The sequence below is a fragment of the Candoia aspera genome, chromosome 14, assembly GCF_035149785.1.
Source record: "Candoia aspera isolate rCanAsp1 chromosome 14, rCanAsp1.hap2, whole genome shotgun sequence".
NCBI lineage: Eukaryota > Metazoa > Chordata > Lepidosauria > Squamata > Boidae > Candoia > Candoia aspera.
This window is the reverse complement of record NC_086166.1, coordinates 8,224,417-8,245,198: the sequence shown is the minus strand read 5'-3', so window position 1 is coordinate 8,245,198 and position 20,782 is coordinate 8,224,417. Positions and strand designations below refer to the sequence as shown.

General features: G+C 43.2%; 1 protein-coding gene across 4 annotated transcripts in view; it reads right to left on the bottom strand.

The window, feature by feature from the left end:
- Positions 1-20,355, bottom strand: part of ABCC6 (ATP binding cassette subfamily C member 6) — a 30,153-nt gene extending 9,798 nt beyond the window's left edge. The window contains exons 1-24 of one of the 4 annotated variants that reach the window (XR_010068726.1): positions 20,227-20,355; positions 19,235-19,411; positions 18,467-18,592; positions 17,891-18,028; positions 17,392-17,517; positions 16,853-16,914; positions 15,915-16,046; positions 15,359-15,562; positions 14,353-14,530; positions 13,743-13,904; positions 13,077-13,169; positions 12,044-12,247; positions 11,818-11,964; positions 11,127-11,214; positions 10,576-10,645; positions 8,665-8,791; positions 7,977-8,153; positions 6,758-6,925; positions 5,371-5,572; positions 4,479-4,539; positions 3,873-3,969; positions 2,483-2,690; positions 767-1,077; positions 285-484 (exon numbers count right to left, since the gene is read on the bottom strand). Coding sequence is in view for 3 of the 4 variants with exons in the window: in XM_063315141.1 (XP_063171211.1) it covers positions 285-484; positions 767-1,077; positions 2,483-2,690; positions 3,873-3,969; positions 4,479-4,539; positions 5,371-5,572; positions 6,758-6,925; positions 7,977-8,153; positions 8,665-8,791; positions 10,576-10,645; positions 11,127-11,214; positions 11,818-11,964; positions 12,044-12,247; positions 13,077-13,169; positions 13,743-13,904; positions 14,353-14,530; positions 15,359-15,562; positions 15,915-16,046; positions 16,853-16,914; positions 17,392-17,517; positions 17,891-18,028; positions 18,467-18,592; positions 19,235-19,411; positions 20,227-20,283 (3,515 nt within the window). In the remaining variant the exon portion in view is untranslated. Of the gene's footprint in view, positions 1-284; positions 485-766; positions 1,078-2,482; positions 2,691-3,872; positions 3,970-4,478; positions 4,540-5,370; positions 5,573-6,757; positions 6,926-7,976; positions 8,154-8,664; positions 8,792-10,575; positions 10,646-11,126; positions 11,215-11,817; positions 11,965-12,043; positions 12,248-13,076; positions 13,170-13,742; positions 13,905-14,352; positions 14,531-15,358; positions 15,563-15,914; positions 16,047-16,852; positions 16,915-17,391; positions 17,518-17,890; positions 18,029-18,466; positions 18,593-19,234; positions 19,412-20,226 lie in introns of those variants that run through there. The other 3 variants (XM_063315141.1, XM_063315142.1, XM_063315143.1) reach the window with 3 other exon arrangements.
- Positions 20,356-20,782: the final 427 nt, after the last annotated feature.

Here is a 20,782-nt window from a genome sequence, read left to right as displayed (position 1 = left end):
TTAATCGCCATGTTTTCAAAGTTCAATCAAATTTGATTTAAAAAAAAGTTTGAGGAAAAAACCTTCCAGAATTCCCAATTTTCATGGCCAGCCAGCGTGGCTGTTTGTAAAGCCAACCCTTCCTTTTGGGAATTGGAGTTCAAATTTTTTTCTGGAATTACGTTAATTCTGAATTTGTTCCACGCCCACATTGCTCCAAGTCTAACTGGGCCGCCATTGTCACCGTCACCAAGCTGTCTCTGAACAAGGTGCTTCCTCCCCTCGGCCACTGAAATTCTTTATACCTGTCAGCTGCCACTCCAGGGAAAGACACCCTGTGGTTTTCGTCCACCTTGACATCATTCTGGGAAATAAAACGCTGCTGGGCCCCGTACGCACGAATGAGGCTGCTCCCATCAAAGGTTTCTGAGATGTGGGAATAGATGGGTGAGCGGCTTGCGGCTTCCAAGCGTTTCAACTGGCAGGAGGTGGTGACAAAAAACACCTGCAGGAGAAGGGAAAAAGAAGAGGCCGCTACAGTAGGGAGCCCATGTTTATCTCAACGTGATGTCCCGCGTGCCATGATGTCATTGCACAAACAACATGAGTGATGCAAGTGGGCAATTCACAGAGTTTGCATGATGTCAGGTTTCCTCCCCGCCCCATGCTGTGTGTATATAACCTGGGACAGAAAACAGCCTCTAAGTACATGATCAATTAAAACTGATCCCCTTTTTCTCAGGTCGATCATAAAGCCAAGGCCTTGTCTCCTGAAGATGATACATACCTGAAAAGCAATATACAAGGCTGACAGAGGCAAAATAGCCACTAAAACAATCGGTGTGGCCACCACAATCACAGCGTAGATCTCCAGAAGGTTAAACAGGAAGCCTAGCAGGGACTTCAGCTTGTCTGGGATGATGGAATCGATAGCATCCATTTCTTTGGAGAAACGGTTGAGTAGGTGACCACTGGGGGTCTGTTCAAAGAATATCATTGGAGACCGGAGAACATCCAACAGAAGCTGCTGGAAGAGCTTACGGGACGCCATGATCCCCGCCAAAAACACAGCAGCTACCGACCCAAATTTTCCAACAGCTGCAACAGAAGATGAAAGATTCCAGTTGTTTCAGGGAATAGATGCCTTTTTCTTATCAGGGTTACGATAACGTAAAAGTGAGGTGGGTGGCTGAATGAATGAATGAATGAATGAATGAATGAATGAATGAATTGGTGGTGATGGTTTTCCATGAAGGAATTTAAGGTCCTTATCTTTTGCTGTTTGTGGGGCACCTAAGAGAGGTCACCATCATGGATTAAAATCAAAGAGAACTGTTAGATGACAGAAAATACTAATGGAAATGAGAGAGGGCAACAGAAGAGAACTTAAAACAGCAAGGGGACATTTCACAGAGAGGGAGAGCGATCAGACCTTCAGAAGTGGGGAAATTCCTTAACACGGGTACAGTGCCAAAAAGGCCTAGTATTCTACTTGCCACTGCAAATGAGCCTTTTGGAAGGATTTGACTAGGATGATTAGGGGGAGTTGTCATGATGGGAGTTGGAATCCAGCGTATCTGAGGAATTCCCCATATTGGGGAAGGATGAATTGGGATGCCAGATTAGGAGCGGGAAGATCTCTGCTCAACCATAAATTTCAGTGGATGCTCTTGGATCAACCATCCACTTTCAGCTTAAACTGACCTCACTGGGGGTGAGAATAGAAGCTAAGTACAGTGGCATCTATGACACCTTGAGTTTATGGGCAGATGAGATGGGGTACAAAAGAGAATGAATGAATGAATGAATGAATGAATGAATGAATGAATGAATGGTTTTAAAAAAAGCAATCTTCATAAACTGGTGGAATGGACACTGTGCATTTTTTCCCATGCAAACCCTGTTTACGTTAACCCTGGGTGGATTATTGTGGATTGCCCAGACTAACCACCACAGAAGGCAAATTCCTCTTCCAGATGAGCGGTGGCCTGGAAAATGGGGTGGTGTATAAAAATGGGAAAATAAATAAACGCATGAAAAGGGACAAGGACTTCAAAAGAAAAAGACACCAATATATCATACACGGCCAGGTATTATAATAAATATACAATCTATTATATGTATCATTTACTCAGGGGGGTCTGCTGGGAGGGGGGTCAAAGTAGTCAAGATGGCAGCCACAGCCACGCTGTTTTTAAATGTGCACCATGCAATCAAATCCCTGCCTTCTTTATGTGCATGTAAAAAAAGGGGTGGGACTTCAATCACATGGTTGTGGCTGCCATCTTGGCTTTATGGACCCGCTTACCTGCGGACACCCTTGCATTCATTCATTCATTCATTCGTTCATTGATTTGCTTGTGTGTGTGTGTTAAAAAATATTGTTTTATTGTATGGTAAGATGCAAGCCATATATCACAGTATATTATTTGGGTACAGCAGTATTTACACAGCATTAACTCATTTAATTCTTTGTTTCCTGGTAGGTGGGAGTTGGGCAAACCTTGAGTGAATCCTAGGAGAAAAAAGATGCCCACGCGGAGCTCGGTGTGAGGTTGTGTCCCATTGGAAACGGGGTCATTGGCCCACAGGCTGAGCCAGTAGCCACGGCAGAATGAGAAAACTTGCTGGCAGGCAAACAGGAGCACAATATAAACCCAGAAGAGGGAGCCTGCTGTTTTCAGGTACATCAGGTATACAGAAATCTTTACCTAAACAAAGGGAAGGAATTATTATTATTATTATTATTATTGAGGAGGATGACGACCGCCATCTAGAAAGCTAGCAAAAGAAACAGTACTTTAATCTTCCTGCCATCAGTCTGTATGTTCAAAATTACCTCTTTCCACCAGCTGCTTCTCTGTTCCACCAGCTGCGTCTCTAGTTCTGCAAACTAAAACCATGTCTCACACTTGCTTGGATGTTTTGTGTGTGTGCAATGTTCATGGAACTGCATATAGGCTGGGTTTGCACAACCCTCGAGAGCAGTGTTTCCCAACCTTAGCAACTTTAAGGTGTGTGGACTCCCAGAATTCCCCAGCCAGCATACTGCAATACATTGCATGAAGCAGGCCTTTGCATGAACCCAACATGTGGTTTACTTCTTTGGGCACAGCAAAACATAATGGCTAAGTTCGTATCTCATGCCAGCTTGGGTTTAACATTTAATGTATGGTGTGAACCCAGCCAGGATGTGCTGTTCGGCTGAAGATGCAGGATCCTGATTTGAACCTCAACCATCTACTGTAGAAAACAGGGGGCAATATTCTTTATTCCCAATTCAAGAAAACTCGACTTCTTCCTAATCAGCAGAGTGCAGCTCAGTCTGCCCTCCAGTTCTCCAAATGGTGAATGCTCAAACTGTTTGAAAGGGAAAAGGGCCCCCACCGAATGAAATTGTGAAGCTCAGCCTAACAGCAAGTCCCATACCATCTACCTCAGCCTTTCTCAACCTTTTGACCCTGGAGGACCCCTTGAAATATTTTTTTCAGGACTCAAGGAACCCCTGCACATTCAGGCTCAAAGATAGGTCAGAAATTTTTGTTGTTTATTTGTTCAGTCGCTTCCGACTCTTCGTGACTTCATGGACCAGCCCACGCCAGAGCTTCCTGTCAGAAATTACAAAACTATAATATCCGTTCCATGGGTAGGCCTGTCTAGATGCATTCACAGTGATCTTAAACTGAACCTAAAGAATGAAACTTACTTTTTCATTGAAGCTGACCAAATTTGAAATAACGTTTTAAATAAATTGGGATCTCCCAGGGAACCCCTCGTGACCTCTCGTGGAACCCTAGGGTCTCACGGAACCCTGGTTGAGAAACCCTGGTCTACAGTACCTAAATGGGAAACAACCCTCCTAAGGAATCAAACAAGAAGATCGTTTAACTTACCCGCCCAGTTTCCTGCGTCTCATCTTCTGCCGCTGGTCTTGTTCCTTCCTCACCTGTTGGCTTGGAACTTCCTCTCTTGGCCAAAGGGTCACATATCCTTCGTTCAAAGAAAAGAAAGATGCGTCAGTTGCATGCATTAGAGAGAGTAACACTTCCAAATGCTTTCTCTGGGGCTTTAGAAACAAATCCAATAGTGTTGGAGGGGAGTCTAGCAAAAGGACCTGGACTGATTTATACATCACAAGGAGGAGAGAAGAGGAAAGAAGAGAGAAAAAAAGGGGGACTTCGCAAGAATGGGTAACGAGTCTCCCATGATGAAGTTGGTTACTTTTATTGACTATCTTAGTGTATTTGTATGCTGCCTGTTCCTGGATGCTCTGGCTACATCTTTTACTTTGCCCAGATCCTTCACCATGAACTCTAGCAGCACACTGCAAACTCCATTTCAGAAATTGGAGAAACCGATTTAGTAGGCTCTGTGGCCTTCCTCACTGCTTCCCTGGGTTTTGCTATCGCAACCCCAGTGGTTGGAGAGAGGTGAGTTTTTCTAGTTACTACTCAGAATAAAATAAAGGAAACCATGGGAATGCGGTTTCTATCACTTACTTTCCAGGGGTTTCATGGTGGGTCAAAGGAGTTGTGGAGATCATCTTAATGGTTCCTGCATCTGTGGAGGGAAGTTAGGATGGACCAAAGTCTCAGAAGAGACATGATGGAGAGACATTAGAACAGTGCTTCTCAACCTTGGCAGCTTTCCGATGGGTGGACTCCAACTCCCAAAATTCCCTAGCCAGCCTGGCTGGCTGGGGAATTCTGGGAGTTGGAGTCCACCCGTCAGAAAGCTGCCAAGGTTGAGAAACACTGCCTTAGAAGAACAACCTACAGCTTGGATTTTGAGAAAATACAGAGATCTTAGAGCTGGAAATTGTAATCGTACAGGGCTTCTGTGTATATATGTGTCTCAAAGAAAGCAGCTTGCTAAACTATCTAGTTCAAATCTGCAATACCATCCAATTAAAGAAATATGAAGTTGTGATCACATACTGTATATCTGGGGATGAGGACCTGTGATCCATAGTGAATGGGGTCCTAATTTCATAGGATTATCAACATGATCCAATCATGGCCATCCACAGAGGGGAAGGGAGAAAATGATACCAGAAATGACTCAAATTACATAACTCACATTGTTTGTGCAGGGATGCCATTGTGGTTTCTGGGGTTGACATCCCTCCCCTTCTTTGTTAATCTTCCTTAATCCCATAACTGTGCAATTCTGCACACCCTACTCACTATCACATCTGGTTCTGCCTACTATCAATCTCAGCTTCCAAGTGATTTTTGCTATGGGTCAAAAGCCCTTTGAAGCATACAAGAATATATTATGGGAGGGATTTTGTCAGGGCCCCCAAATAATACTTGAAGTGGCTCCAATTCTAACAAGTCTGTTCATGGACAATAATACCCAGTTGTGTCAACAAACCCAAGTATAGATGACCTGCAGGATGGCCAGCAGTAATCTGCAAATCCTGTTCCTCTTTTGCTTCAGTGTTGTGTTGTGACCTCAAGAAGTCTGCAAATGCCCCCTTTTGTACCAGCTCTTGCCAAGAGCCCATCTCAGAGACTTCTCCATTCTCAATCACAATGACATTGTCCACTTTGGGCAGAACATGGATGGTGCTGGTCACCAGGATGCAAGTCTGGGAAGCAAGAGGACAATTCCTAAGATACTAATTAGCTCTGAGATGTCTATTGCAACAGGGGTGGACAATCTGGGGAACTCCAGAAATTGCTGAACGGTAAGTCCCAACGCGGTGGCGCTGCGGGTTAAACCGCTGAGCTGTCGATCGGAAGGTCGGCGGTTCGAAACCGCGCGGCGGGGTGAGCTCCCGTTGCTCATCCCAGCTCCTGCGCACCAAGCAGTTCGAAAACATGCAAATGTGAGTAGATTAATTGGTACTGCTTCGGCGGGAAGGTAACGGCGTTCCGTGTTGTCATGCCGACCACATGACCCGGAAGTGTCTATGACAACGCCAGCTCTAAGGCTTAGAAACGGAGATGAGCACCGCCCCCTAGAGTCGGACACGACTGGACTTTACGTCAAGGGAAACCTTTACCTTTACCTTTACTAAGTCCCAGAATCCCTCACCATGGCCCATGATGCCTAGGATTGCTAGAAGCTGACCTTCAGCACCATTTGGAGAACTGCCGATTGAATGCCTCTACTCTGATTATCAGTGGCATTTTCCCGCCATGTCCATGACTATAGGGAATTTCTTATGCTAGTTTATAGAAATACTTGTAGTTGCTATAATGGTACTGACCAGTAGGAGGCACTGTATGACCAATTTGTCCAGTTGGGACTCATCAGGCATAATCTCCATATGATAAAATCCTGTACTGAGATTTGAAGTCACAAGCCTTTGCAATAGGTGACTATTAAGCATTGGAGCTAACTTGACCTGGCTGTCAGTAGCTTGTAGGAAGGGTATGAGGCCTGGACATATGAGGCTTCTTGTATGAGATCCAGTAATCTGACAGTGAATAAGGAAGGAGAATTTATAATCCCTGTAATTACTTGGATGTAATTACAGCCATGAGCCATTCTCAGAATGTTTTAGTTTGAGTGACTAAATGCTGGGGTGGAGGAATCTTCATTCTGATCTGACCACATTGTTTTAGGATTGATGCCCCATCACAAGCAGTGAGCCAAAGCATTTGCACACAACCAGTATTTTAAGCAGCATCGCCCACTCTGGGGCTAAAAATTGCATCGCCGTTGGTTCTTTCAAAACCTCTTCAGATGGACTTTTCAACACTGCACCAGGTCCTGTTCCAATTACATAGGAAAGGGCTTTGAACACAAATGATGTGGCACCAAGTACCTTTTCCTTCAACAAGCCATTTGGTCCTAGAACTTGATTGAAAATGTGCTGGCCAACTGGCACGTCCACAGCAGAAAGGGGGTCATCCAGGAGGTAAATCGATGCCTTCGCATAAACTGCACGGGCCAGGCTCAGCCTCTGCTTTTGCCCTCCAGAAAGACTGATGCCCTGTTGCAGCATAAAAATATTCCTCTTTCAGCAGTGCAGACAAAAACTCTATCATGAAACCAGAACTTGCTTTTCCTCCTCCTGAGATTTCAGTTGGATTTCCCTGGTTCCTGCATCCTTTAAGTTGGGGAGAAAGTTGGCTGGCCATTGCAGTCCAATTGTCCAGGATCCAGGAAACCCAGGCCTTGTTAACACACCCTTTGACAAACAGGAGTGCTGAAATATCAGTTCTGCAGAAGCAGCTGTTTTGCAAAAAGGCAAGGGGCCATTAGGTCATAATCTATACTGGAGAAGAGATACTGATAGCTCTCCAGAGGTTGCTGATATACAACTCCCAGCATCTCTCACTACTGACCATGCTAGCTAAAGCTGCTGGGGACAGAATTAGCAACCTTCGGAGCAGTGTTTCTCAACCTCAGCAACTTGAAGATGTGTGGACTTCAACTCCCAGAATTCCCCAGAATTCAGCACTGGCTGAGGAATTCTGGGAATTGAAGTCCACACATCTCCAAGTTGCTGAGGTTGAGAAACACTGCTTTGGAGGGTCTCAAGTCCCCCTCCATCGTCAATCTACACTGACTGGGAAAAGAGCTCAAGGATTTTCTTTTAATAAACAGAAAGTTTTGTTTGTCCTATGGAGATGCGGGGCTGTTTGAGGGCAAAGCAGAAGCTGTGTCACTGAACTGTAACTCCACCCTTAAGGGAGCTGTTTTATTTCACTAGTCCATATAGCTGTGTATCAAGCCTGACCAACGGCAGCAAAACTCTACAAGGTTTTTCCAAAGGCCTTCTAAAAGAACTGAGTAAGCATGTGGAAGAGGAGGAGGAGGAGGAGGAGGAGGAGGAAGTGAAGAAGGTGGAGGTGGTGGAGGAGGAGGAGAGGAAGAGGAGGAGGAGAAGGTGGTGAAGAAGGTGGAGGTGGTGGAGATGGAGGTGGTGGAGGAGGAGGAGAAGGTGGTGGAGGAGGAGGAGAGGAAGAGGAAGACCATCTATACAACCAAGTGTATATTCCCTTTTGGCTAGATAAATAATACAGTAATGATCCAAGAACCTTGTCTCCAATTTCTGTCTGGCTTCCAGCTGGAAAACTGTCTAAGTCTGGCTGCAGGGCACAGGCTTGGACCACCTGGTTGTACCACATCCTCTCCATTTTTTTCCCAAATACGACATTGTCTTCCACGGAAGCATTTTGTATCCAGGCTGTCTGGGGAACAAACGCTACTGTGCCCTATGAAATGGAAAGAAGGGAAGCTCACCAAATGGTCACCAGTCCCCCAAAGTCACTTGGTCACTTGGGGGGGGGGAGAGAGAGAGAGAGATGGAGATGAACTTGCATCTGCTGAAGTCAAAGTTTCTCTATTTCCCCAAAGAGGTCCTAAGATGGTGCCCTTTAACCAAGCCAGCCCTGAGCTCCAGCAGAGGCAACTTCTTTCTCAAGGAAATCCAAGAAAAGCCCAGTTTTGAAAGTCACCCTAGACTAAAAGCAACCACTGAAATCAATCTACTAAAACCATGACATGAAACACTAGAATCACTACACAAAAGAACCAAACTAAATCCTAAACCAGACTTCCTCATCTGGGTGACCTTCCAATGTGTGGACTTCAATTCCCAGAGTTCCCCAGCCAGTGTGGCCATTGCTGAGAATTCTGGGAGTTGAGGTCTACATATTCAGACAGAGCTTGGGTTGGGAAAGGCTGACCCAAGCCTTGAATAAATTGTGTTTTAAAAGGCTTTACCTTCATTACTACAGAACCTTCGATTATTTGCAGTTCACCGAGTAATGCTGAGAGCAGGGAGGATTTTCCAGCCCCCACTTGACCCACCACAGCACACAGACTGCCTTGAGGTACGGTGAGATTTATCCTATAAAGGTAAGAATGTACATCTTAGCAACCTTCCAGCCCTATTGTCTGTGGAAAGGTATTGGCACCAGCCACACCCAATTTCAAGGTGGAGGTCTGGAGGTGCAGAAAGGGGCAGGGAATAATGTGGATGTTATTGTTGGAAGTCCTGGCAAACCTAGCATGCCTCATTAGCATGTGAATTAGCATGTAAATTGAGTTGTCCCACAATACAACTCTGAGGAAGCTGTTTGTTGCCACTCCCACTTCCTCTCTCTCTCTCTTCCTCCTTTTTCCACCGAGAGAAGCACCTGGCTGTGTGCTGCTCTCCTCCATTCTGGGTGCCACGCGGTGGGCCTGGAATTCCCCTTTCTTTCACACAGCCCTTGGCAGCAAAATAGGGCTGAGGGTTTAGGGCAAACTAAGTATTTAGAAAGAACAGAAGAACAAAGGAACTTCACATTTTCCACCAAGATGGATGTAACAGAAGCAACAATAAATTCAGTAAGATATTCTTTTACTTATCTTAACCTATTCTGTCTAAGCATGTAATTCTTTATACTGGGGAGGGCTGAGTGTGTAAGATCAATAACCTGTGTTTCTCTGATGTGCTCACTGAAGCTATTTTAAAGATAATATTCTTTTTCTGTGCAGCTTCTCCACTGTGTTACAAGCTCTGCTCCATTTCAGTGGTTCTAGAAGGCCACTAAACTGGCTTCAGTTATTAACTTAGGCAGATCCAAACATTGTTGGGTGCAGGAACAGGTGTTCTTGGCCAAACAGCCGCCTTCTCAAAATGTGAATATTTGCAAGAGTTGCAGGCAAAAATTAATAGGGTAGGAGACATTCCATCATAGATGTGCACATTGGGGGGAAAAGACATTCAAAATATGTTAGTGAGGGGAAACAGGGTAAGACAATAAATATAATTCTTTAGGGGAAAAAAAAAAGCAGAGTAATGGGAGTGTGGGAACTGGACACGAGGGATTATTTTTTATTTTATTTATTAAATTTGTCCCTGCCCATCTCCTCCCATCTGGGGACTCATAACTTCATTATGGTGAAATTCAGAAAGAGACTGGTTTGCTAGATCAGAAAAAGGCAGCTTTTCAGATACTTTGGACTTCCTTCAGCCCCATTTGGCATTTGCCCCAGTGGCAAGACTGTCCCTCTCCCCCAAGGTTTAATACAAACCAGTTTTCTGCCTTGACCCTTATCCATAATCTGTGGTTCAGCGTCTTTAAGACCATGTGCGCAATCTATCTTATCCTTGCTCAGCACATCACCACCATCACTGCGATAACAACAGCAGCAAGCGCTCTTCAAGTATTTCCAGTTTGATTTAGTTAATAGCTGATTTGAGTAGCTTTAAATTAGATTTCAACTGTTTGTCTTTAGTTAGTTTAGTATTAGTAATCTAGGCCAAAAGGCAGAAAATAAGTCCAAGTAATAACAGCACAGCATTTACACCCATCCCTGATCCAAATGACGAAGAATAAAATGTTTTTTCTAGTTTTAAATTCACAATCTACAATACAGAACATAAGAAGAGGAGGAAGATGCGGGTGGGGGAAGCAAATTTAACCATCTGAAGCCACTCCACTAGATTTCTCTCATGGATCAGAAGGACAAGGAAATCTCAGGAAATAATAACCCAGTTTGCTCTGGGGACCCTAATTAAAAATCAGGAGACTGGTAACATCATTTCAGACTAACAAATCATTAAAAGTCGTAAGGTTTCATGAACTTTTATTTTTTTTAGCTAAGAGTTACAGGAGACACAATCACAGAACCACCACCTTTTACCTGTTCAGGCAGGGACAGCTTTCTTTGTACCAGCTGAAGGTTCCATTCACGACAGCGATGCAGTTTGGGTCTAACAGAAAAATGCAAAAATCAGCACGTATTCTGGTATGACGATTTACTTTCTACATTAGTCAGAAAAGAGCAGGTTCGCTTTGGTATGCATGCTATTTTAGCTCCAACACAGAAAGTTGAGCATGGAAATAAAAAAGAATTAGGAACCTTCTAGCCCAGCATTTCTCAAACTTGGCAACTTTAAGATGTGTGGACTTCAACTTTCAAAATCTTGCCAGTTGAAGTCCACCCATCTTAAAGTTTATTTATTTATTTGTTAAATTTATATTACCGCCCATCTCCCCCAATGGGGGACTCCGGGCGGTTTACAATAAAAGCAATAATAAAAACATCTAAACCTCAATCACGGTCTAAAAACATAAAGTTACCAACACTGTTGTGGTCACTTAAATAACACGCACTGCCCCTAAAATGTTTCCCACCCAGCATGGAGATGTGTTTTCCAGCTTCACAGATAAGCATATACACATAGTACGTACTGTGGTCTGAAGAACCAATATCCACCTGAGTTTGGTCCAATTCTTCAAGAGAAAGAAAGGCAGCTAAGCGATTGATGGAAACTTTTGCCTAAAACAAATACATGTCGACACCATGCAGTTAAGGAAAGGTTCAGACTGGGTTCCCGAAAGTGGTCAATACTGACCCCCCAAGAGTGGTCGATAAATGGATGGGGTCCAAAAGGGGGTCAGTAAATGTCTGGGGGTCAATAGGTGGTTGATAAATGATGGAAGAGCTGTATCTATCAGGTCTCTATCAACTGTCTATTGTTACTGGTCTTCTTTATTATTATTTTGTTATTGTTCATAGTACTATTAAAGTACTAGTATTTATTAAATTATTTTCATATAATAAATGTTTGAGGGTTGATGAACAATCTGAGACTTTATGAAAGGGTCAACGAGCTGAAGAATTTGGAGACCCCTGGTCTAGGAGAAAACCAGGGTGCAGTGAAGTTTTTAAATCCCTTTGGATGGTGGTTCTAGATCCTCCTGCCTTTGCCTGGCAAACCCTCGGGGAGACGGACAAGGAGAAAGAACAAGATGATTTCCTGGAGGTGTCAAAATGTTTGAAGCGATTGCCTAACAGGAAGACCCTTTGGAAATACAGAAGTGGACTGCATGGAATGATTAACACCAGTTCCATTTATGCAATGTAGCCAAAGCAACTCACCTGCACAACAGCATTAATGGAAAATGGAAGGAAGGAATGAGCAGTATTGAGAATGTTGACCAAGGTAAGGGAAACAAAAGCTTTCTTAGCATCCAAGACATTTGTCTCATCTGCCAATGTGTAGACTGCAAAGATGATGAATGAAATCTGCAGAGAAGCAATGAGACAACAGGTGAAACTATCAAAACAATACGGCTTTTTGGGGAGATCAACCTGCACAGCTCACCAGAAAGGTGGATGACTGGAAAGATGCAAGAGAGGCAGAGAAGAGGAACTGGGACACCTTGAGAACTTGAAGTTCTTGAGTGCGGATGCCTAGCACTTTGCTTATGAAGTTCTTCTCCCAGCCATGTAGTTTGAGGGCCTTGATGTCACTGAGGATGGTGCTGGTAAGCCTTGCACGGCTGTCCTTATACTTTATCTGAGCTTCCTGAAAGATGGAGTTCAAGTGTGTAGCACCATCAGTACAGTTGGAATTGTAACACTTAGCAATAATTCTAATCATCTGCAAAACTACACACATACACACACAGAGTTCTCTTTGGCCCCGACCTCCTTGCATTTCACAAGCTCTCAAGATCAACCTGCCCAAGCATGTGTTTGAGCTTGGTTGCTAAGGGGATTCATGTTTGTCTTATTTTATTAAGTTATACTTTTTGGGGGGAGATGGGCAGTGGCTAAATTTGATTAATAAATAAATAAATCTACTATTGCTTTTTATAGATTCTGTTGCTTTGTTTTACATTGCCCCAACTGGCATGACTGGGATGGTTTACAATATTGTAAGTAAACATATAAAGAAAAGCACAAAGCACTGGCAAAGAGCCACAGCTGAGCAGAAGTTGCCTGCCTGAAACCTTTGGCACACCCAAAGCTGGTCAACTTCAGGCTCAAAGGACTAACGTTTTATTAGAACCCAAAGAACCACCAGCAAAAGATATGGAATCAAAGATGTGCCTCCAGCAGTGACTTCTATTAGTAGCTTCTGATTCATCTTCTGCCCACCAGACAATGATGAAACAGAAACAATGTTCTGATGTGGGAACCTGTGGTCCTTGTCAGCATTTTCCATCTGGAAATCCTCCAGATGTGCAAGATCACAACTCCCAAGATGCCTAACCAGCATGGCTTTTAGTTCATTTTCTGGAGTTCTTGGCCAACACATTTGGAAGGCACCAGGTTATGCAAGGTCAGTCTAAGGATGACAATTAAATTTACTCATTCTCCAGAAAGGTGCTGAAATGTTATAGGCCCCATACCTGGAGCTGGCTTCTCTTCTTGCTGATCACAAAGTTCATAGGCAAGAGAACTAAAAATACCACAACAGCAGTCAAAGCAGATGGTCCGAGGAGCTAATGGATGCAGAAACCGAAAGTAGTAGGTAAATGAACAGAACACAGAATATTTTTGTGCATCTCCTTCTATCCGATGGTAAGGAAACGAATCAGATTGAAATATTCACGAGCAAGATTATTAATAACCTAAGTCTGTTCCCTTGGCAGCTCTTTACACCACCTTTAATGAGCTAATGGAGACATCTAGTGGTCAAGTGTCATCAAGAACCCAAGAATGATTAAATTATTTTGGCACCTGAAGAAGAAAAGCCCACCAGATTTGTGCACCATGTATACAAAATGGCTGTATTCATGGATGACACCAAAATACGGCTTTTGTAACCATGATTTGGCTTAGCACCGTGTGTGAACCCCATCGTTATAGATTATTTAAGGAGGCATTTTTAGGGCAATGGGCAAACCCAACTGCAGTATTCTAATACAGGAAGGCTTTCAAATGTTTAATCAGGATTCCTCAAATTCAGTAACATCCATCTCCACCATTCTTAAATCCCACAATTAGGTTACATGCTGAGGAGAAAACAGAGCCTTTCAAGTTCCCTTTTGATAATCAGACCTGTGTTCTTTTACCTGCCAAAGGAAGACAAAGCAGATGATAATTCGGATAGGGGCAAGCCAAGTCCCATTAAAATAAATAACTAGGTCCATCAGCTTCTGCACATCAACAGACACCAAGTTGACAATCTCACCGACAGATGTTGATTTTTTTGCTGCATTTGACAGGACCAAGATCTACAGGACAAAAGCCAAATCTCCTTTTTATTAGGAATCTCTTCGGTTATTATAGCCAATCTTAATAACAGTCGTTTTAGTCTTGGTGTGGAATTGATTTCCTGGTTGGGTCTACATAGTATGTCTGATATCATGCAAGTCTGGACTTTATCTCCTCCCCCTCTTGTACTCATGTGATTTAAGGAGGTGTCTGAGCTGCTTTCACATTCCATCTGCATTTTTTGGGCTTAGGACATGCTGTTCTCATAGCTTTGGCAACAGATCTCACTGATCTCCATCAAGGTCATCTTCTTTACTCTCTACATATAACCTGTATCATTTGTGACTTCAGTCCTCCAATTCTCCACCATCCTTCAATCCCTTGAGACCCAACCCTTTGGAAAGGCCTGGATATAATTCAGAGGAGCACCAGAGAACAAGAAAATGGTCAACCATGAGCAGGATTTACCTTCCGATAAACAAGGCCTGTAATGGCTGTCTTCAACCTGTTGCCCAGCATGAAACACATATACATATACTGCTGCTCAAACAGTGTCTGGAGACAAGCCAAAATGAACATTGCAGTGGCATAGAAATATCCCATCCAAGAAGGAGCTTCTTGATCATTGATGAAATCTAGGAAAAGACTGCAAGAAGAACAAAAGTGACCCACAACAACGAAATAAACCTTTAGGACAACGGCACACCATTAGGATCTTACAAAGTTCTCTTCTTCCAAGTTAAGACTGTGGCTGTATTTGCACAACCCTCGAAGACCCAACTGCGGCATCTGGATAAAGTTACAAAACTTGGCTAATTTTAACCTTGGTTAGTTTTTTTGTTTATGGTTCAATGTATGGTCAAACCCAAGAAAATGGGTTAAATTAGCCATCACTTTAGTCGTGTTAGTTAAATGCAGTTTATTTCTAGCTCATCTGGCAGGCAATGGCTCCTTCAGATCCCGAATGGAGAAATATCTCTTCTGTCCTCTGTTACCTGATCCTTTCAACTGAAGATGTGATGGACTACAGTTATGCAGCTGGTTCTCAGGAAGGAGGGAGCACATGCCGATGGGGGCAGGACAAGAGACGATATAGCCCAGAAATAGAATGTGGGAAGACAAAGAGATTCAAGAAGCCCCACCCTAGAGCCTCCCAGGTTATTTTCCTTAAGTTAGGGTAGAGTAGGTTTAGTCTGGCAAGATTCTGTCTATACGGGGTGATCAAATAAAGAAATGAAGCTTGGCTGGACTGATTTCTCATCGTTCTTGGGACAGGCCTGATAGAAGATGTCATGGTCCTGTTTGCCAAGATCTGTCTGGCCCATGACTACTGGGCTGTCTCAGTCAATATTATTTACTCCGATAGCAGCTACTTTCCTGGGTCAGACTCTGAACCAAACAGAAGTTGGGACTAGATGACCCCCAAAGAACCTTGGTCATTCCCCTTTGGAAACAAAGGTCAAGCTCCACATACCTCAGTGTCTTTGGAACCAAAAACAAGAAGACATCACAGGTAACCAAACAGAGGGTCCCAAGAAGAAAGTAAGTTCCAAAGACAGTCCAGAAAGTTTTTAGAAGCTCTTTGCTTTTGCTACTTTCTGGTTGAAGCAAGATGGCGGTCTCATCAGCGTGTTCTCTCTTTGTTTGCCTTCTTTTGAATGTCACAGATTTGGTTATTCTGCAATGAACGCATAGCAGTGACCGTCTTTGAGTGTCATTTTCAGTATTTTGCCTATTGCTAAGCCTCTCCACAAAAGAGGGCTCTGATTAAAACAGGAACAGAAGAAACCAAGAACTAAAAAAACAGAAAAAACACGAATACAGCACAAAGAACTACTGGATTCACTGTTGTTCTTTTACGGGGTGGGCTGTCTTATGTTCAATTACATTTTTCATTGTGTTTCAATTACATTGTTTAAAATTATGCTTTTTGTTATCTTGAGTACCAGGGGATGACAAAGAGGGTAGGGCATAGATTTCCTAAATAAATAGGACAGCAAGAGAAACAGACACAAACTCAAGGAACTTACTGTTCGGTTCTTGGACAAGGTTTATCCCAAGCATTTTTCATCTTGGCAATGATTTCTTCAGAAGAGTTCTCTTTTGCTAGAGACCACAGGTCTTCTGGCTGTAACGATTTCCAGTAGCCTTTCCAGATCAGCCTGTGCAAAACAAAAAACAAATCAAAAGAGGAGGAGAAGGGTATGTAATTGATTAATCTGTTGTTGTGTTTGGTCTTGGGCCGTAAATAAATGTTGATTGATGATCAGTTGTTACTAGACACATGAGAATCATCCAAGAACCACTCTGAATCATTGACTAGGCGAGTTGTGTCAGTCTGGATGGCTGATTCAGTGACAGGTGTTCACACCCATGAGCAGAACTCCAATGAACAGCCAAACTGATTGGAAGGCACCTGATTGGATGGATTCGGGAATTGGAGTCAAAGCAAATTTTCAGCTCAATTGCCTTCACATCAAGGCTTTGCACAGCCCTAGTTATTTCTAAGCCTTCCAAGCTGTGACGTCTCTTGGGCTTCTGGAATAAGACTGTGCGGTGCTTTGGATTCAAAGGAACAAGGTGCTTTGGGGTGCACAGAGGTACACATGGAGCATTTCTTCTTTTTAATCTTACGTCAAACTTTTGAATCATATCTGCACTTTGTTATTTGGGTCTTATTTGGCCGTAAAATACAATTAAAAACCATTTTTCTGCAGCTCCTTAATCCAATGCATCCATTCCCCAGGTTGCTCTGCAATTGCCTCTCTGCAGAGGCATAACATTACTGTCAACATCCCATAATGACATTTGCTTCTGAAAGCAGCCTTGATTAACAGCAGAAGGCAGCCCAGTTTAACTTGGGAGCAGGAAAATGCTTGGCGAAATATCTTGCCCAATCAAACAGATAGATCAGAGCAGCAATTACTTGCCACTTAAAAGCCATGGGTAATATCACTTGAATTCTTACCGAGCACACCACCAGAAGGTGATTTTGGAAACAAAAGAGGCTCCAGATTCAGGACAAGGATTCTACAAATGTTTAAAGAAAGGGACAATTCTCAAATTTGCATACAAAAAATATATAACATTGCTATAACCAGTGGAAGAAAGCAAATCATTGGAATGTTAGGCAACAAGGCTTGAATTCCAAGAGATTCAACCAAGATTTGAATAAAGCTGGCTGTTGAGTCAAATCTTCAAAATCCATCTTCAAAGCAGTCCACGGTTTCCATTCATGCTGGATTCAAAATAACTTTGAACTGATTTGAACGCAATCTGAATATTCAGTGGACTTCTGTTGGGTGTGTTCAAGATGAATCTTGATTTGACTGGAGTTTTCAAATCACAAATTCAAATAAAACATAGCTTTCAAATTGCAAATCTGAATGGGATCGAGATGGATTCACTCCTTCCAAATATACAATCAATCAACAAAAATGTTCCAGCTGTGAAACATAAAAAGACCACCTACCCAATAATGGAACAACCAAAAGGTCAACTACTTACTGAGTCATTGCTAACTTTGGAAAAGAAAGGTGAAGGATCTGTAAAACAGCACAGCACCAGTTCCAATAAAATCAAGACAAAGTAAATGTACGAAGAAAGATGGTGGAAGGGCTGTTCTTTGAACCCCTGCCAAAAAAAGAAAAAAGTTAAAATAGAAAGGCTGCCTCCATCCTCATTTTTGTGATGGCCACCAACTGGCTATGTTACTGTTAATGACCCTGTAATGGTCTGTGGGAATGACCTTGGGAGACAGGAGGAAGAGCTGCAGACTAAGCAATGGACAGATAAGAGGCAGCTGAGCCCACAGAAGGAATGGGGTGTGGCAAATGTCTCAGAAGGGACCCTCCCTAGTTTCTTGGGATGTAAAGGGAAGGGGGGAGAGTTGTACTTTCAGACTTGCAGGATTCTGTTAATATAGCTTACAATTAAGACAGAGCTAGTACTTCTGGGTGTGCTTCTTGTCTGGGCTACCTCACAAGGTCGACAGAACCAGACTTACCCCTTTTAAAGCATGGTGCACTTTGAAGCTGAAGGCGAGAATAGAAGAGAAGAGAGACAGCAGCCAAAAGACCATCAAAATGCCTGAAGATTGGACACCTTTCATCCGTTCCATCTGGATGAGGAAAACCACCAGGACCTAATGGGGAAAAATGGAGGAGAAATGCTAAATATAAAGGCTGTATGGAATATGATTATATCTTAGGCCCCATTCCAATCAGCTTTTGATGAACCAGTTCAACCTCGCACAACGCAGGTATCCAGAATATTCCCCAATGAGTATGTTTTAAGGAAGCCCCAACTTTCTATGAGTTTGTCCCCTTGTTAAACTCTACTTTAAGTCAAGCGGTTTCTCCTCAACTTGAATGAATTCTGCCCTCCTGTAATTTAAGCCCATGAGATCGAAGCCCACCTTCCAGGGCAACAGAAAACAAGGTTTGATCTCCTACCAGCACATCAGCCATGGTGCCTCTCTTTTTTTTTCATGCTAAACATCAAGTTCCTTCTTCAGATGATCACAAGGTCTGAAGCAAGACAACTGGAGTGTGAAAAACAGAGACAAACTCATTGTTCTCACCATGGTGGCCAGTTGCACTGTAGGTCTAATGATGAGTCCAGGTGCCTGTGAAACCCCTTGCTTTGCTTCCCAGAGGAGGTAGGAGATGGTTGAGAAGCATAGCACTAACAAGGCAAAGCCAAGAATCTAAAGAAAGGAAAAAGAACATGGCCAGAGAAATTTGCCACTGAGATCAAACTGTTTCCAGTGTTACTATATAGTTATTATTACTTAAATGTGCATGTCCCAAATCTTCCAGACTTACTTCCAGATGACCAACATATATGATACTCAAATGGAAAAGAGCTAGAACACACATGAAGAAGACCAAGCTAGGACTGTCCAAGCTTTCTTGGAAGTTATGCTCAAACCTAGCCTGGCTAGGTCAGTGTGCATGGGCATGAATGAAAAAGAGCGCTTTTCATTCAGAAAACAGCAAAAGTTATAAGCCTGTATTTATATTTAAGTGTCCTGAATCTCTGCATTCCCCCAGAAATGGTGCTCTCGTTTTCTGTATCTTTGGGGCGGAAGTCAAAGATTTCGTCTTTAGCCAGGCCTTTGGAATAGAAATGCTTGTGTGTTGGGTTTGATGGGCTCAATGTCTGATTTGGTGATTGCAAGTCTGATTTTAGCTACTGTTTTAAACTGGATTTCTACTGCTTTATTATTATTTGTGTCTTGGCCATCCTGAGCACTGTAGGGTGAAAAAGAACAACATAACGATGATGATAACCACAAAAAATCAGACATGGTCCACGATGTAATCCATCTCCCGGGCTTCAAACCTACCATTTTTGCTTTGAAGAGAGCTGACATCCTGATATAACCTCGGCGGTTTTTCTGAAGGTAAAGGTAATAGAAGGGGAAAGAAATCCAAAGATAGAGGCAAGGGATCCAAGCTGCAACACTGTTTTGAAAGCAGGATGCAAAGCCTGAGAGATCTGTCCACCACGTCTGGTTCCAGTCCTACAAAAACACAAGATCACAAAACACAAAATCACAAGTGCTGAGGTCGAGATGTGTACTCTATAATTGTCCAGCCTCCATCCCAAAAGCCTGTTGACACAGTTAAACTGATTTAACGAGTTAAAATGATAAACTCAAGCCCAACAATTATATAGTATTTATTAGCAGGAAGGTTCAAAGGTGTTGCTCGAAAATTACCGTCCCTTCAAATAAGACCTCCAGAGAGTTGTAAGTTTAAATTGTCGAACTTCTGTGCCCTTTTTTCCTGCCTTTTCTAGGTAAAGGAGCTCTTAAAGCTCCCTCTTTTGTGAAAGGGGTGGCAGTATCCATTTTTCCTGTTTTGACCACAGCTGGACCAGCTATCAGCATAAGATCTGTCTCCCATGATACTACACGCAGCCCAGCAACTCCTCCTCTTTTTCCATCTTAGCCAGAAGGCTTTTTTAAGAATGGCCAGAAGTCCAAAGTTTCTTATTTTTTTTTTCTCCTCTCCTGCACGCAGTCTGTAAGGAAAAGTGGAATAGTTCCCAAAGCTGGCTTTTTGGTCTGTTACTTACCTCCAAATCTGACTTGAGGAAGGAACTAGGAAAGTATGCACCGAAAGAAAAAAACTTAACAAGAAAGAGAATGGATGGGTGGAGATTTCTTACCGGTGAGTGGGTGCGCATGCATGTATACATGAAAGATGATCGGGGCAGAAGGCTTTGCCCTTCCCTTGGACAATGTTTGTCCCGTTCCTATGCAGGTCAAGCTTACCCACCCAGATCAAGCGCACACAGAGCGACAGCCGGAAAGGAGACGACTTTCTCGCTCACCCCTACCTCAGCAGCTGGATTCTGCTGGGAACGACATAACCCCAGTGCCCAGTTCATAATCTCGGTGCACGGCTTCCCTCTTGCTCCTGCTCAGATCCAGCTGCTGCCTGCTCTCATTCTGCAGGACTTATCTTCTTTGGCTCCGGTGCTGAGTTCTGCCCCTTCTGAGGGGGCGGGGATTTCTTTACCTAGAGCTCCTCCCCCATCACAGGTGAAAATAAATCAATAGATAAAAGATGGGGGAAAGATTTAGTGTTGCAGTTTGTATACCAAACAGATGCCAAAGCTAAGTTCACTGTAGGCAGAGAATCCTCTAAACACTGTTTCTGAATCCTCTTAGGAGAATATCCAATAGAGCGGTATTTCTCAACCTTGGCAACTTGAAGATGTGTGGACTTCAACTCCCAGAATTCCCCAGCCAGCATGCTGGCTGGGGAATTCTGGGAGTTGAAGTCCACACATCTTCAAGTTGCCAAGGTTGAGAAACACCGCACTAGAGCTTAAAAAACACGGCTCACCTTGGGTGGATTCACTCATTGCGTTAAACCTGGTTTTC